At 44.1% G+C, this 18,636-nt stretch overlaps 1 protein-coding gene across 4 annotated transcripts in view; it reads left to right on the forward strand.

Annotated features, from left to right (window-relative positions):
- The window catches only part of LRRC63 (leucine rich repeat containing 63), a 51,501-nt gene that overhangs the window by 19,264 nt on the left and 13,601 nt on the right, over nt 1-18,636 (forward strand). For all 4 annotated transcript variants that reach the window (XM_054007874.1, XM_054008022.1, XM_054007954.1 and 1 more), the window contains exons 6-7: nt 220-318; nt 7,663-7,799. In XM_054007874.1, the coding sequence (XP_053863849.1) occupies nt 220-318; nt 7,663-7,799 (236 nt within the window). The remainder of the gene's footprint in view (nt 1-219; nt 319-7,662; nt 7,800-18,636) is intronic.

Consider the following 18,636-nt stretch of genomic DNA (forward strand, 5'->3'; position numbering starts at 1 on the left):
ATTGGACTAGATAACCTAAAGTCCCTTCCAGTCCTACACTTCTATGATTCTATGTATCTATCAATGGAGTCATGTTGCTGATTTGTCTATTTTTTTAATGATAAATCTTTTAAATTAAGTCCTGGTGGAGCCTGTTCTTAGCTCGTTTTTTTTCCTCTTGATAAAAAAAATTGATTTTTATTTAGTTAATATATCTTTTCTACTGCTTATGTCTTCTAGGCCTATTTCCTGACTCTCCTTCCAGACCTTACACCTTTAGTCGACACTTTGGTGTATCTTAACCTGTCATTCAATGACTTACACTTCTTTCCCAGGGAGGTATGTACCAGTTATTTTCCTTATTGTTATTAAGAGTAAAACTGTAAGACAGCCTGAATTTTTACAGTTTAATATTAAACTAAACATAAAAAAATGTAACTTCCAAACAACAATGATTTAATAAGAGATGCAAATTGCATAGCTCAGATATTGGAAAAACATCATTCCTTTACTTTTCTGGTTATTTATGGGATAGTAAGAATCAATGTGAGCCTGGAAAGATTCCAACAAGATTTAGAAATATCTCTGCATCTGTGTCTGAAGATCTCATTCCGATCTTGCTTTATGCTAGTGTCACTCAGTTGACTTCAATGGGAAGTTATTCCTGTTTTAAACTTATCCTCATTTATAGGGCACCAATCTATGGGTTGATACTAAAATTACACACAAAAAATACTCTGAAAGAACCTTAATCCAGTTGCAAAGTCAAGAACTCAAAAGTTAGGAAATTCCAGAATTAAAGTTGCCTGTGCAATCTTTATTCAACTCCCTTGTGCATATGCTATGATCCAGTCCTCAATTACATGATCACATACTACTTTTTCCACAGAATCCATGCCTCGTTCAGTGCACAGGATGGACAGTACTCAACTAATAAGCAGCTAGTCAATATTTTTTTCTCCTCATTGTTCAGTATGTGGCTGTAGGCTTTACTTACTGCACATTATTCAAATCCTACTCTGAAGTCAGAAGTATTAAATTTCTCAGGGGCTTTGTATAACGCTCAGAACTATAGCATCTGAGTGTTTCACAAGCATTGGTGACTTGATTTTTCACCACACTTCTGTGAGATGAGTGGGTATTTATTATCCCTCTTCTGCAGATGGAGAGCTGAGGCACAAAGAGATTAAAGTCAAAACTATCCACTAATTTTGGGAGCCCAGTTTGTGATCCTGGAACCTGATTTTTCAGAGTACTTACCATTATATAGCACAGTATATGTATGTTTATGGCCCTACCAAATTCATGGTCCATTTTGGTTAATTTCATGGTCATAGGATTTTAAAAATCGTAAATTTCATGATTTCAGCTATTTAAATCAGAAATGTCATGGTGTTGTTATTGTAGGGATTCCGACCCAAGAAGGAGTTGTGGGGAGGTCACAAGGTTATTGTAGGAGGGTTGTGGTACTGCTACCCTTACTTCTGCGCTGCTGCTGGCGGTGGTGCTCCTTCAGAGCTGGGCAGCTGGAGAGCGGTGGATGCTGGTTGGGACCCCATCTCTGAAGGCAGAGCCGCCTCCAGCAGCAACATAGAAGTAAGGATGGCATGGTATGGTATTGCCACCTTTACTTCTGCGCTGCTGCCTGCACAGCTGGGCCCTCAGTCAGCAGTCGCCATTCTCCAGCTGCCCAGCTCTGAAAGTAGCAGCGCAGAAGTAAGGGTGGCATGGTATGGTTTTGCCACCCTTACTTCTGTGCTGCTGCTGGCGGGAAGCTAGCTTCAGAAATGGGCGCCTGGCCAACAGCTGCCACTCTCTGGTCACCCAGCTCTGAAGTCAGCACAAAAGTAAGGGTGGTAATACCGTGACCCCCCCCTATAACTCCCTTTTGGGAAAGGACCCCCAGTTTGTTAAACGCTGGTCTCCCCCCCACCCCCCAGTGAAATCAGTATAGTGTAGGGTAAAAGCACACAAAAGACCAGATTTCACCAGGGGGGGAGGGGGAGTCCAGATTTCATGCTCTGTGATGCGTTTTTCATGGCCATGAATTTGGTAGGGCCCTATGTATGTTCAAAGCACAGCTTCCATTGACTTCAGCTGCAGCTGTGAGTGCTCAGCACTTCTGCACATAAAGCCCCAGGGTCTCACTCTGGGCACCCATATAAGGAGGAACACACAATTAGTGACCACCTGGTAAAAGTTTGGTTTAAGTGATTTGCCCAGTATCACATAGGAACTCTATGGCAGAGGTAGGAGTAGAATCAAATTCTCCAGGGCAGCATTCAGTTTCTTTAACCACTTCCACTCTACTCTGTGCTGATAAGGCCTCAGCTGGAGTATTGTGTCCAGTTCTGGGTGCCACGTTTCAGGAAAGATGTGGACAAATTGGAGAAAGTCCAGAGAAGAGCAACAATAATGATTAAAGTTCTAAAAAATATGACCTATGAGGAAAGATTGAAAAATGGGGTTTGTTTAGTCTGGAGAAAAGACGACTGAGTGGGGGCATGATAATCATTTTCAAGTACATAAAATATGGTAATAAGGAGGAGGGAGAAAAATTGTTCTTGTTAACCTCTCAGGATAGGCTTAAATTGCAGAAAGGGAGATTTAGTTTGGACATTAGGAAAAGCTTTCTAACTGTCAGGGTAATTAAGCACTGAACAAATTGCTTAGGGAGGTTGTGGAATCTCCATCATTGGAGGTTTTAAGAACAGGTTGTACAAACACCTGTCAGGAATGGTCTAGTTATTACGTAGTCCTTCCCTGAGTGCAGGGTATTGGATTGGATGATCTCTCGAGGTCCCTTCCCATCCTACACTGCTATGATTCTATGAGACAATCATTCCTCTTCCTACAATCCCCTGTCTCATTCACCACACACCTTCCAACTGCAATAAATGAAGCAAGGTGCCTGCAGACAACAGCCTCCTGTATTACACAACCTGTAATTAGACTGTATCATAATACATACATATAAAGGCCAAATTAAGGTTGTCCTGGCAACCTTAATTTTGGCATTTCCAAATTTTGAGTGTTTGACTTTGCAAGCCTAATAATGTTTGCTTAACATAGTTTTTGTGTAATTGCCTAGCTTTTTGAAAAAGCAAACTGAAAAACATTGTACTGAGGCCCACATGGGCCATCAGCAGGGTTGGAATCTTTGGATCCATCACAAAGACCTCTGCCATTTGAACTAACAGAGTAACTGATAGATGATAACATACTACTGCTGTGGAGCAGTACTCGAGGGGGCCATCACACTTTGCCACTGGGTTACACCAATACTTATTCACAGGAGAGGAATGGTGAGACTCTGGAGTATTTGTTTCTATTCCAGACTGGTCTGTCCCTTTCCCCCAAGCGTGATCTGCAGTACCTCATCTCTCCCACTGGTCCTTGTCCCAGTCCTGCCTCTTCCCCACCCCTGGCTTCTCATCTTAGTCTCATTCTCCTTATCTAGCCACTCCCAGTCTCTACTTCTCAGGCTTTTCATCTAGTCTCAGAATCCTTGTCCAGCAAGCCCTACCTCACCCCTCAGGGCTCCCTGTTCTAGTCTCCTTGCCCAGACATTTCCAGTCCACCCCAGATCTTCATCTAAGCTGTCTCTCTCCCCCAGACTGGTCTCCAGTTTCATCTCATCATCCACATTCCCCATCCCCACTGCCTCTCAGTCCAGTTCCAATTTCTCTCTCCAGGCTCCTTGTCCAATCTCAGTGTTGTTATTCACACCCCCCCCCCCACACACACACACAGCAGGTTCTTATCTTAGTCTCTTTACCTAGTCAGTCCCGCATTCCCCACAGCAATCTCTGTCTCTCCCATCTTCCACCTACTGAGCTTAAACTCAAAAAGGAAGCTTTACAAGAAGTGGAAATTTGGACAGATGACTAGGGAGAAGTATAAAAATATTGCTAGAGCATGCAGGTGTGTAATCAGGAAGGCCAAGGCACAATTGGAGTTGCAGATAGCAAGGGATGTGAAGGATAACAAGAAGGGTTTCTACAGATATGTTAGCAACAAGAAGAAGGTCAGAGATAGTTTGGGACGCTTACTGAATGGGGGAGGCAACATAGTGACAGATGAAGTGGGAAAAGCTGAAATATTCAATGCTTTCCCCCCCTCAGTCTTCACAGGCAAGGGCAGCTCCCAGACTGCTGCACTGGGCAACACAGCATGTGGAGTAGGTGAGCAGCCCTTAGTGGTGAAAGAACAGGTTAAGGACTATTTAGAAAAGCTGGACATGCACAAGTCCATGGGTCGAGATCTAATGCATCCAAGGGTGCTGAGGGAGTTGGCTGATGTGATTGCAGAGCCTTTGGCCATTATCTTTGAAAATTTGTGGCGATCGGGGGAGGTCCCGGATGATTGGAAAAAGGAAAATATAGTGCCTATATTTTAAAAAGGGAAAAAAGAGAACCCGGGGAACTACAGACCAGTCAGCTTCACTTCAGTCCCCGGCAAAATCATGGAGCAGGTCCTCAAGGAATCCATTTTGAAGCACTTGGAGGAGAGGAAGGTGATCAGGAAGAGTTTAACATGGATTCACCAAGGGCAAGTCATGCCTGACCAACCTGATTGCCCTCTATGATGAGATAACTGGCTCTGTGGATATGGGGAAAGCAGTGGATGTGATATATCTTGACTTTAGCAAAGCTTTTGATACGGTCTCCCACAGTATTCTTGCCAGCAAGTTAAAAAAGTATGGGCTGGCTGAATGGACTATAAGGTGGATAGAAAGCTGGCTAGATCATCGGGCTCAACAGATAGTGATCAATGGCTCAATGTCTAGTTGGCAGCCGGTTTCAAGCGGAGTGCCCCAAGGGTCAGTCCTGGGGCCGGTTTTGTTCAATATCTTCATTAATGATCTGGAGGATGGTGTGGACTGCACTCTCAGCAAGTTTGCAGATGACACTAAACTGGGAGGAGTGGTAGATACGCTGGAGGGTAGGGATAGGATACAGAGGGACCTAGACAAATTAGAGGATTGGGCCAAAAGAAACCTGATGAGGTTCAACAAGGACAAGTGCAGAGTCCTGCACTTAGGACGGAAGAATCCTATTCACTGTTACAGACTAGGGACTGAATGGCTAGGCAGCAGTTCTGCAGAAAAGGTCCTAGGGGTTACAGTGGACGAGAAGCTGGATATGAGTCAACAGTGTGCCCTTGTTGCCAAGAAGGCTAACGGCATTTTGGGCTATATAAGTAGGGGCATTGCCAGCAGATCAAGGGACGTGATCATTCCTCTCTACTCGACATTGGTGAGGCCTCATCTGGATACTGTGTCCGGTTTTGGACCCCACACTACTAGAAGGATGTGGAAAAATTGGAAAGAGTCCAGCGGAGGGCAACAAAAATGATTAGGGGGCTGGAACACATGACTTATGAGGAGAGACTGAGGGAACTGGGATTGTTTAGTCTGCAGAAGAGAAGAATGAGGGGAGATTTGATAGCTGCTTTCAACTACCTGAAAGGGGGTTCCAAAGAGGATGGATCTAGACGGTTCTCAGTGGTACCAGATGACAGAACAAGCAGTAATGGTCTCAAGTTGCAGTGGGGGAGGTTTAGGTTGGATATTAGGAGGGTGGTGAAGCACTGGAATGGGTTACCTAGGGAGGCGGTGGAATCTCCTTCCTAAGAGGTTTTTAAGGTCAGGCTTGACAAAGCCCTAGCTGGAATGATTTAGTTGGGAATTGGTCGTGCTTTGAGCAGGGGGTTGGACTAGATGACCTCCTGAGGTCTCTTCCAACCCTAATATTCTATGATTCTATTCTATGATACTGGTTCCCCATTCCCATTGTCCCCTCCTGTCTCCTAGTCTCTTTCCAACCAGTCCCAGATTCTGTATCCAGCCAGTCCCCGAACTCCCTCCTGACTCCCATTCTCTGACTCCTCCATGCTGCATGGGCCAAGCGGGGGTTGGGGGGGTTAGGGGGTCATTAGCTCACCCGTGTTCTCAATCTCTCAATTAATGTGCTTGGACCCAGATATGGTATGGGCTGCAGCAGCCCATAGCTGCCATCATTGGGAAAGTCCTGCTCTGACCTGTCTGTGCATACTTAGTGCAGACAGAATCTTTAGGGAAATTAGCTGCTAAAATCTAAAGAAGTCTCTACTGATCATATGTGAACTGTAATTTTTCAAAGGCTTATAACTTGGCCAAATTTGGGCTGATTTTCATAGGGACAGCAAAATTCACATCCGTGACACAAACAGTAGCGTTGCTGGGGGGGTCAGGGGAAGCAGCCACTTCCCCTCAGTACATTTTTCACAAGCGGCGCCTGCCAGGCCGCCGCTGGGGTCCTGCAGGCAAGTGGGGGGGCAGCATGGTCCGACTCCGGAGGAGCCATTGGGGGGGGCGGCGGGCGCATCCAAAGGAGCGAAGGGGCCGGGCTCCTCAGCCATCGCGCCCCACGCTCAGCACGGCCCCAATATCGCCGCCGTGGCCGCCTCCTGCGGTGGCTCAGGGCTCGGCAGCCGAGCGCTCCGCAGCTGGCGGGCAGATCCCCTCTCCTCGGTAGCTTCCTGCTTCCGGGCCGAGGGAAACAGGAAGCTGCTGGGGAGAGGGGATCTGCCTGCCAGCTGCAGAGCGCTCAGCCACCAAGCCCTGAGCCGCCACAGGAGGCAGCCGCGCTGAGCGTGGGGCACAATGGCTGAGGAGTCTGGCTGCTTCACTCCTCCGGTCGTGCCTGCCACCCCCCCAAATGGCTCCTCCAGAGTCCGGCCATGCTGCCCCTCCTCCCCCCCTGCCTGCAGGAGCCTAGCAGCGGCCTGGCAGGCTCCGCTTTTGAAAAAAATGCTGGGCTGCCCGGGCGAGGGAACCAGGAAGCTGCCGGGGAGAAGGGATCTGCCCGCCAGCTGCTGCCCGCCCCACTGCTCCGCTCCCCCCAGTCCCCCAGGAGAAGCGAGCAGCGCCCGCCCGCCACCCCTTCCCCCGTGCCCGGCCACCCCCTCCACCGAGCCCCTCCGAGGGGGGGCTCAGCATGGCCGGAGGAGCCGTGGGCGGGGACGCGTAGCGGCCGGAGGAGAAGCCAAGGAGGGGCGTGGCCAGAGGAGAAGCCAAGGGGGGGCACCTTTTTTATGGTTCCTCCCCCTGAACTGAGAAGCTGGCTACGCCACTGGACACAAAGGCCACCCCTCTGCCACATTTTAAATCCCAAAGTATGGGAGTACTAGAACTTTAAAAAAATATTTTAATCAGATTTTTAACATAGTCAAAATAATGTATTTTTCCCTAGCCTCATTCTTCAAAATGGCTGACTGTTTTGGCTGAAATTTTCCAAAAAGATTCAGCCTGTGGCAGACATCCAGCATGGAAAATTTCAGCCAAAACAGTTAGTTTGGCTAAGTTATAAGCAACTGAAAACATGTTTTTGTAATGGGAAGTGTAGGGCAACCTTAATAGTAGACAGTGCTACCAGCCCAACCTATAATACTATAGGAATATAAGTGAGATCAGGATCAGGCCCAGAAACCACATGATAAGGTACTTTAACTAAAATAACATTACTAATTAGCTACTGCTATACATTAAATACAAGATTCATACAATATTAGGACAGTTTCTTTGTTTCTAGTTCTTACAGTGTCACTTACTAATGTTAGAAATGTAGAAACTCTTGCCATAACAGGAATCAGACTGTCTTTGTGGTAATAACTTTTTTTCCATTACCTCTTCCCCCCAAGGTATATAATATTAAAAACTTAGAAGTACTGAAGCTCCGAAACAACCCCATCAAAGAGATCCCTGATGATGTCCACAAACTCAAGACACTTAGGATCCTTAACATGTCCTTCAATTTACTATCTGTCCTTCCCACTGGGTAAGGTGTTTACTATTAATTAATAGATCAGATTGCACTATTTCTATGCTCAAACAAGGATTCAGGTTTTTGTGTGACCTACATTATATTCATTCATTAATTCATTTCCATACTGGCTTTGTAAATTACACCTACAAAAAAGGCTTTCTAGGAATGTATATATAGTAGGGCTGTCAAGCGATTAAAAAAATTAATCACGATTAATCGCACAGTTAAACAACAATAGAATACCATTTATTTTAAATATTTTTGGATGTTTACTACATTTTCAAATATATTAATTTCAATTATAACACAGAATACAAAGTGTACAGTGCTCACTTTATATCTATTTTTGATTACAAATATTTGCACTGTAAAAAAAAAATTATTTTTCAATTCACCTCATACATGTACTGTAGTGCAATCTCTTTATCATGAAAGTTGAACTTACAAATGTAAAATTATGTACAAAAAAACTGCATTCAAAAATAAAACAATGTAAAACTATAAAGCCTACAAGTCCACTCAGTCCTACTTCTCGGTCAGCCAATCACTCAGACAGACAAGCCTGGTTACAAATTACAGGAGACAATGCTGCCCACTTCTTCTTTAAAATGTCACCTGAAAGTGAGAACAAGCGTTCGCATGGCACGGTTGTAGCTGGCAGTGCAAGATATTTACGTGCCAGATGCGCTAAAGAGTCATATGTCCCTTCATGCTTCAACCACCATTCCAGAGGACATGTGTCCATGCTGATGATGGGTTCTGCTCAATAATGATCCAAAGCAGTGCGGACCAACGCATGTTCATTTTCCTCATCTGGTCAGATGCCACCAGCAGAAGGTTGATTTTCTTTTTTGGTGGTTTGGGTTCTGTAGTTTCCGCATCAGTGTGTTGCTCTTTTAAGACTTCTAAAACCATGTGCCACACCTCGTCCCTCTCAGATTTTGGACGGCATTTCAGATTCTTAAACCTGGGGTCGAGTGCTGTAGTTATTTTTAGAAATCTCACATTGGTACCTTCTTTGCGTTTTGTCAAATCTGCTGTGAAAGTGTTCTTAAAACGAACAACATGTGCTGGTCATCATCCGAGACTGCTATAACATGAAATATATGGCAGAATGCGGGTAAAACAGAGCAGGAGGCATACAATTCTCCCCCAAGGAGTACAGTCACAAATTTAATTGACGCATTATTTTTTTAACGATCATCATCAGTATGGAAGCATGTCCTCTGGAATGGTGGCCGAAGCATGAAGGGGCATACGACTGTTTAGCATACCTGGCATATAAATACCTTGCAATGCCGGCTACAAAAGTGCCATGTGAACGCCTGTTCTCACTTTCAGGTTACATTGTAAATAAGAAGCAGGCAGCAGTATCTGCCGTCAATGTAAACAAACTTGTTTGTCTTAGCGATTGGTAGAATAAGAAGTAGGACTGAGTGGACTTGTAGCCTTTAAAGTTTTACACTGTTTTGTTTTTTGAGTGCAGTTATGTATTCAAAAAAAATCTGCATTTGTAAGTTATACTTTCATGATAAAGAGATTGCACTACAGTACTTGTATGAGGTGAATTAAAGAATTCTATTTCTTTTGTTTATCATTTTTACAGTGCATATTGTAGTAAGAGTAGGCCCTGAGATATAAACCTTGGTATCAGAGGCCTGGTATGAGGCCTAAGGCCTGAACTAAAGTAATGGTCAAGACTTTGCTAACATAAAGCAAAGTTAAGCTGTGAGCCAGAGGCAGGCCCTGCTCACAGAAGCTGGCAAGGAAAGGGCTGAAATACCTACTCTGAAGGCAACAAGAAATTTGGAAGACAAAAACCTTGACCTGTGGAGATTGGTCCTAGGGTAAGAAGGAAATTCAGCCTGTGTAATAAGAACTGTCAACTGCTGGAACATCTAGAGGGGCAAGAAACTGCTTGATTGAAATCCTGCTTTGTCTGTAGAATTTAGGCTGAAATTTTATTTATATTTCTTATATAACCAACTTTGATCTCTATGCCTACCCCTTATAATTACTCAAAATCTAGCCTTCTGTAGTTAATAAATCTCTTTTATATTTTATCTAAAACAGTGTGTTTTGGGTTGAAGTGCTTGGGGAATCTGCTTAGATTACAAAGATTGGTGCATGTTCACTTTCCTTTGATGAAGTGGCAAACTAATTAATGAGCTTGCACTGTCTAGGGAGTCTTGAGCGGTGTAAGCTGGCACATTACTGGAGTGCACGGCTTGGGGCTGGGGACATTTGCTTGTGTCTCTTTATACAGTTCATGTGTGGCTTAGGGAACATTCATACAACTCAACTGTGTGTGTGTAGCTACATATTGATGGGTGAGTGATCATAGCATCTGGAGAGATTTATTGCTTGTCACTAGCATAGCATTGTGAGAGACAGCCCAGGCTGGAGAATGTAATGGGACTCAGTGGTCTCACAGTCTAGGTTGTATCCCGGGGACGTCATAGTGGTGCAGCGAGCAGACTGAAATGCACAGCTTGTTGTTCTGAGTGAGATTTGCACTTCATACACTGGTGCTGAGATTTTAGGTGGGTTGGCTGAATACAGTAAAAAAAAGTTACACTTCTGTTATTTTCTGTTTGCTTATTTTGGGAAAGGGAAATAGGAGCAGAAAGGCATAAAAATGGATGAGAGTGATGCAGTTGCAAAGTTAGAGCTGTACAGACTGCAGGTAGCAGAAAAAGAGAGACTGTGAGCATCAGTTGAGAATGAAAATATCCCCATTGACATGCTTATTGGGAATGATTTTTTCCATGGAGCTCTGCAAGAAGGAATATTATGCTGGGATCCCAGAGGAAAAGGGTAAAGTCTCAGGAATTGCTGAAGGAAAGGGAGAAAGTCTCTTTGATTCCTCTGCAGCAAAGTGAAGCAGCATGTTTCCAGGTGTGGGTGGAGTTGAGACTCTCTCTTGCACTGCAGTTGAAGGCAGCACCTCATCAGGAAAGGAGGGGGGTGGAGTGCCTGTCACTGACAGAACTGTTCCAGCTGTTAGCTGCAAGCCCTTTGCAGCTGAACAAAGGCAGGATCCCACTGTAGTGAGCATAGTAGTGCTCACTACTGTAGTGTGTCCTAGAGGGAGGCCCAGAGAAGGGAAATAAGGAAAAGATTTCTGTAGGAAATAAGCAACTTCGTAAGCATAGTGTGTCAATGCACAATGCAGTGCACCATAGCTAGGTGTCCCAGGGTGCAACCCACCACCATCCTGTGCACTGTCTTGGGGAAGTTTTGGCAATGCATGGTGAGGAAAAAAATGAGTCATGAGGGGTAACAGGTAGCAAGGGGTCAGCTTTCCAGTGTGCAACTTTCTCCATCCCATAATGTCTTGCATAGCCCATAATTTTCTCAGCTTTTTAAAAAATCCCATGAATCTGCACAGCCCTCCTCACTGTCCACCATCTCTGACAGAAGCATGGAGCCTGCACAGCTCTGCACTATTGTTGTAAGTGTTGCAATCACAGAACACACGCCGATACTCCAGTATTTGCAGAGCCGCAAGAAGAACGGAATCAGCAGGGAACATCACAATTTTATGGAGGACAGATTGCTGTGGGACATAGCAAGAATCAGTTCAAGTATTTTGGTGACATTCATGGAGCAGTTGCAGATGGCGGAGCACTGCTTCTGGGCCCGAGAAACAAGCACTGACTGGTGGGATCGCTTCGTAATTCAGGCTGATGGTGAGCAGTGGCTGCAGAACTTTTGGATGTACCAAGCCACGTTTCTCGATCTGTGTGCTGAGCTTGCTCCAGCCCTCCAGCGCAGGGACACCACGATGAGTGCTGCACTGAGAGCGAAGAAGCAAGTGGCGGTCTCAAACACCAGATTGCTACCAGTCAGTGGGTAATCATTTTGGAGTTAGAAAATCGACTGTCGGGGCAATTGTCATGCAAGTGTGCAGGGCCATTAATTACCTCCTGCTATGCAGGATTGTGACTCTCAGCAATGTGCAGGACATAGTGGATGGATTTACAGCAACGGGGTTCCTGAACTGCGGTGGGGCAATAGACATGTATCCTATTTTGGCACCAGACCACCTTGCCACTCAACTGAAAGGACTACTTTTTTCTGGTTATGCAAGTATTGGTGGATTACTGGGGAAGTTTCACCAACATCAATGTTGGCTGGTCAGGAAAGAGTATGATTCTCATATCTTTAAGAACATAGGATTGTTCATAAAGCTACAAGCAGGGACTTCCTTTTAGCACCAGCTGATTACCATTAGCAATATTGAAACGCCAATAGTGATCCTGGGGGACCCAGCCTATGCCTTGCTCCTCTGGACCTGAAACCATACACTGGCCACCTCAACAGCACCAAGGAAAGATTCCACTACTGACTCAGCAAGTGCAAAATGACAGTTGAATATGTTTTCGGTAGATTGAATGGATGCTGGCAGTGCTTACTCACAAGATTGGATTTCAGTGAAAAAAATATCCTACTGGTTACAGCTGCCTGCTGTGTCCTGCACAATATCTGTGACGCAAAGGTGGGAAAGTCGCCATTGGGGGGGAGGGCAGAGGTAGAGCAGCTGTCTGCTGAGTTTGAACAGTCAAGCACAAGGGTGATTACAAGAGCTCAGCGTGGAGCTATATGGCTCAGGGTGGCTTTGAAAGAGCACTTTAACCGTGAGCCATAGTCATGCACTGCGATGTACTGTAGTCTACCTGGCTCTGCAGTGTGGGGGCCTGTTAGGAAATGTGTGGTGCTTGCTGTACATTTATGATTATTACATTGTTTGCCACTGATTCTATGAGTTTTGTGTCACGCGGTACGGAAACCAGTAAGTGGGTGCTTTCAGTACTGCTAGGGACTCTGAAACATATGTTCTGAACTCATAAAGATGAATTATTCTCCAAATAATAGAATTTGAGTAACAAAACTGGTGCAAAGAAAAATCTGTGCAATTTAAAAGCAAATACATTAAAAACGTACTCAATTAATAGAACAGAATTTAACAGCGCGAAAGAAAGTTCATGTCCATTTTAGCTACACATACAGCAACCGGGGCTTTCATAGGTCGGTACATGTGAAGCTGTGGTTGTTTATGGCTCCCGGGTGGAGTGATAGGGTAGGGATGCAGCCACCGAGGCCACGTGGAATGCTGGGGGAAAGTGTAGTGAGGTGCTATAATGGAGTTCTCCAAACACTGCAAAAGGAAGTGAGCTGGGCTTGTTGAACCAGTAGGCCACAAGAGTTTGCAACATCTGTGTTTGCTGCTGGAGAAGCCCCATTATATCCTGATGCGTCTCCCTCTCCTTTTCCTGTTGTGACTCTTGGGCCTTTCTCCTGTCTGCTCTTTCCTTCTCAATACAGTCTGCAATATTCACCCTCCAGGCACTTTGCTCACAGTCTGATGCAGCCCTGGTTTGCAGAATCTCACTGAACACGTTATCCTGAGACCTTTTCTTTCTCCTTCTTATCTGACACAGCCAGTCCATCAGTGTGGAGGGGGAACCCCTCAAAGCCACAATGGCAGCAGCTACAGATAAAACACACAGAGGTACTCGTGTCAAAGAAAGTGAACGTTAAGATTCAGAACTCCTTTCCCTCTCTCCCCTAAAGTGTTAAACCAGACATGATTATTGACACTTCTGCGTCGGAGTGCTTGTGCATGGCACCACTCACAGCACCAAACATGGGGAGCATGGCCCACCACAGGTGAGGGAAATGAGACAGGAATTGCTCAGTTGTATAAAACCATGAGTATATGGCAATGGCACCATTGTGCACAGGTGGTCATGATTGTAGCAGATATCTCACTCCGGAGAGGAACAAAGGCACAGAGAGCACAGCTGCTGCTGACTGCCTGAAGCTGCTCAGGCCCATATGGTGCTGGCCTGTTAACATGGGCTGGCACCATTGCAGTAATCACCGACTGGCATGGGAAAACATCCTACCTCAGAGGAAGAAATAAGGAGGGGATTGCAGAGTACCTCCATGCAAGTTTCATCAAGATCTCTCTGGAGGATTCAAGGGACACCCCTGTGTACATAAACAAACTGCTTCACATGGTCCGCCCTGCCTAACTGTACAGGGAAATGAAAAGCACATAAACAACTCTACTTCTCTTTGTAGTATGAGTAAATTTAATGAAACGTCGATAGCTGTGTCCTGTTAAGTTGGGGGCTTCATTAGTACATCACCGTAATGGGAAATACATTTACACATTTATCCAAGGTTCCTTCCCCTGCATTGGGCTTACCCTGCTCAACTGCCAGGATTCACTGGTCTGCAAGAAAATCTCAAACAGGCTCTGGATTGCGGCATAGCTGCACCCCACAGGTACATATCTCTCTTCCTCCTCTTCCTCGCTGTTCACGCCAGGGACCTCTGACGGGCTCCTCAAAGGTATCCAAGGTTGTCTGTGGGTGATGGGGTGTCCACCAAGTATGGCATGCAGGTCTTTGTAAAAGCGGCAGGTCTGAGGCTTGGCACTGGATCAACTGTTGGCCTCCCTGGCCTTATGGTATTCCTGCCACACTCTACTTTCATGCAGCACTGCTGCTGATCCCTGCCATACCACTTCTCCTGCATCCCCTGTGCAATCTGCTCGTAGGTGTCCACATTTTTATGGCTAGTCTGTAGCTGCGCCTGCACAGCCTCTTCTCCCCACAGGCCCAGGCGATCCAATACCTCCTGTCTACTCCAAGCCAGAGCATCTCTGGGCGTGTAGCTGGCATGGTCAGCTGGCAGTTGCATACAACAATGGAGAGCTGGTAGGTGTGTTTACCAGGCTGGACAATCATGAAAAGGTATTTCAAAAACTCCTAGGACTTTAGAGGAGCGGGAGGCCTTCGGGTCTCCAGACCCCTGGGCAATAGAGTTCACAATTGTGACCAGAGTGATCAGTGTCAGGCATTATGGGACAGCTGCAGGAGGACTGATAGCGTCGACATAAGTAATGCAGTGTCTACGCTTGTGGCTCCTCAACCCCAGTACGTTACCATGGCTCACCGCTGCTTGGGTAAGTGGTGTTACTGCATCTCTGTAAGGGGGCACTTACATTCGGAGGGAGACAAATTTAAGTGTAGGTCGATGCAAGGCAAGGTTGACCTAACTTTGTAGTGTAGATCAGACCACAACCAGGTGACAATCCTGAAATTTTATTATATATCTACATATAACCTCTTTTCTCTTGGCACTGCCTCTTTAAGTGATCTGTAGATCTTCCTTCTTTGGTATTGTCCTTGTTAGTTATGGATATATCATAAGGAATTCTGTAACTCAACTACTACCCTTCTGGCAAATTTATTTATTGGGTTTAATTGAGAAGACAGTGCACAGAAAGTGAAAGAAAGACACACAACTAATTTCCACTAATCAACAATAGTCAAAAATAATGCTCTTCTCTACTCCTGAAATGATTGCCTTGTAAACCATTTAACATTAAGTTCCCTAAAACACAGCTTACAGGTGGCTGGGAAGGGAAAGAACATTTGATATCTTGCAAAACAAATGATTCATTACAATATGGGAAGAACTGCTGTAGAAGTGAAACCAAGCAACCTAATTGCCTAACAAGAAGCTGGAAAATTTTAATAATATATTTACTGGATGCAAAGTAGTGGTGTGCATTCATTGAAATTGGCAGGATGTATTGTTATATTTATGCCATGTAAAGATATGTAAAAAGCCGTGGATCTTCTGTGTAAGGAAGGCTCATTGTATAATTCCAACCCTCTGTACTCCTAACTCTCTTTTCCTGCCTCCCACCTCAGTACTTTTATTCCTTTTCCTTCACCCATGCTTTCCTCAACTCATCCACTCCACCATCCTTGGGCCGTTTCCCATAAGATAGTCGATAAAACAAACTTCAGATCGTGGCTTTCCCAATCTTTCCCTGATCGCTTTGCTTTTTAATTGTAGGTACCCCTTTTCCTCTACCCTTTATCTTTCATATCTAGTTTGTAAGCTCTAGCTCTTACTGTGTAGTTGCACAGTGCCTGACCTTGATTGAGGCTTCAGTGCTATTTTAGTATTCGTGTCACGCTGGCTGGAGTGGCTCCTGACTAAAAGTGGCAACCTCAGGGCAGACTATTAAAAAGCAGGGCAGACGCCCCAAACTGGTTGTTCTATAACAGAGGTTCCCAAAGTGGGCAATACCGCCCCCTGGGGGGCGCTGGAACGATCCAGGGGGGCAGTAGTAGCCTCGGGTGCAATTGGGGGGCGTTGAATAAAAATAAGGGGGCGGCAGAAGCATAAAGAAAGAAGAGAATATAAGAAAATTTTGAAAAACCATTCGTACATGTTTCATCTGTTGTGTAACATAGAGTTAAAGTTGTACTGATTACTTTATTTTCCAAATAAATTCACAAATTATAACCGATCAGGTGTCAAGTCTGCCAACAGCTCTTAACAAGCAAGTGTTGGCAGGCGAGCGTATCGCGCATTGTCGGGAAGTCCAGCATGCATCGGCAGGAATATGTGCGTGTAATGACTTGTTTACAATATGATACTATGAATAGGCGACATGTATGAAATCTAATTTAGATTGTTTCTGAGTTGTGTAAAAAGCAGTTAACAATAGTGCAATAAGTATTTAAAATTTTTTATTCATATTCAATACCTTCGATCTTTACGGATTATGGATCACATACAAAGCAAATTGTATTATTGTTGTTTCAATAAAACAGCAATTTACACGTGAGTATTTTTATACATTTTCTTACATATCTACCGTACGTTTCTGTGTCTCTAGTGCTTACTAATAATAAAATTGTAGCAGGCTTGTGTCGGTACAGTACTATTTGAAGTGTACAGTCAATATATTTGTCATATTTTTTATTACAATATTAACAAAAACGGGAATGAAATCGTAAAAAAACTAACTATTAACATTTATTTATATCTATCGAATCATCTGTGTTAATTGGTAAATAAGGCGTGTGTTAATAAGGAACAATTATTTAAATAAGGGCAAACTAAATTAAAATTATTAACTGATTTTTAATTGCATATTGATTATTTTTTAAATTAATTATTTCTTGATAAATTTAGTTTGATATTTGACAATTTAATATCAAATACATATATCTAATGCTGAGCAAAGAACAAAACCCAGTTTATTAGTTTCATTAGTATTTTAGTTTGGTTGTCTTTTGCCGTCTTACGCAAAAACCACTGTATACCTGATGTTGTGGGCGATATTCTACTAACACATCTTTCTTTACTATATTGTAGGACGTAGGTAGAAATATAGATACATAAAAGAATGCAAATTTGTCACTGCATCTTTCTGTTTGTTCGCTTAAAGAAGGTAGATTTCCAGGGGGGCACTGAGTAATTTTTTTCTGAAAAGGGGGGCGCTGAGTAATTTTTTTTCTGAAAAGGGGGCGGTAGGCCAAATAAGTTTGGGAACCTCTGTTCTATAATTACATTTCACCAACCCAGTAACAAGTGTGAACTCCTAAAGCACTAGAACAATCTTACCATGGAGTCAAAGATGGTCGCCTTGAGCATTCCAATCTATCTTGCCACGCAGGCAAGCTGGACTATGTGACAGATGGTCACTTTACACCAAAAATCACAACAATATTCAGGTTACTTCCATTCTCAAAGGACCAATCTCTTACCCCAGGTCAGTTGTACTCCGATCTCAAATCAAGGCAATAGCCAATCGTGTAATAAAACAAAGTTTTATTAACTAAAAAAAAAAAGAGTTATTTACAAGGTTAAAGCAAGAAACATACAGACACAAATGAGTTACAGTCTTGGATTTAAAAAGGTAATATCAGCTTCTATAATAAGCAGCTCTATATGTGTTTTAGGACTGACCCATGCCAAGCAGCATGGGGATCGCTTGCTTATGTTTAGGAATCCTTGCCTCTCAGAGTCCAGATGTATAAAGATCCAGTTTCTCCTTGTCAGGGATTTTTATCCCCTTCTCCCCAGAGTCCACACTGATAGAACAAGTGTCGGCTCCTGATTCCTCTTCATCTGAGTGGGGAGGTGTCATGTTATTGATTTGAACTGGGACCATATAGAACACGGTTGCAACCAAAGTCCTGTAGTGGCACCAAATCTTGTATAAAGGGGGTCAAATGAGGTGTCTAAGACAAGGTTGTGGTTTGCTGGTTATGATTATGTTGTCTATATGTGTGTATCAATTTTGTAGTTGAAGTTATAAATATTGGCTCTATACTGTCTGTATTTCAAACTTAAGCTATGCTTCTGGGAGACATCCCAGACAAGTTGGTGTTAGCTCTGCCTAGCCTGCTTGATGGCCCATTAAGGACCATCAGCTATACAATTGACCCATTGAGAGAAGGCAGATACGCCTTGTAACTCAGCAAAGTATGCAGGAACTTGCCCATGTGACTCCAGACTCCATTTTGCTGTAATTTTCCAGAGTAAGAACGAGGTGTTCTTACACCTGGAAAAGACTATAAAAGGCTGATGCCTCATCTCCATCTTGTCTTCAATCCTTCTTCTTACCTCTGGAGGGACTTTGCTACAAACTGAAGCTCTGAACAAAGGTCTGAATGACCCATCCCAGCTGGGGATGTACTCCAGAGACTTGATTTGAACCTGCAGTTTATTTCATCACTGCTACAAGCCTGAACCAAGAACTTTGCCATTACTGTATGTAATTGATTCCATTTAACCAATTCTAACTCTCATCTCTAACTTTTTCCTTTTATGAATAAACCTTTAGATTTTAGATTCTAAAGGATTGGCAACAGCGTGATTTGTGGGTAAGATCTGATTTGTATATTGACCTGGGTGTGGGGCTTGGTCCTTTGGGATCGAGAGAACCTTTTTTCTTTTATTAGGGTATTGGTTTTCATAACCATTTGTCCCCATAACGAGTGGCACTGGTGGTGATACTGGGAAA

This window comes from Malaclemys terrapin, chromosome 1 (genome assembly GCF_027887155.1).
Source record: "Malaclemys terrapin pileata isolate rMalTer1 chromosome 1, rMalTer1.hap1, whole genome shotgun sequence".
Taxonomy (NCBI): domain Eukaryota; kingdom Metazoa; phylum Chordata; order Testudines; family Emydidae; genus Malaclemys; species Malaclemys terrapin.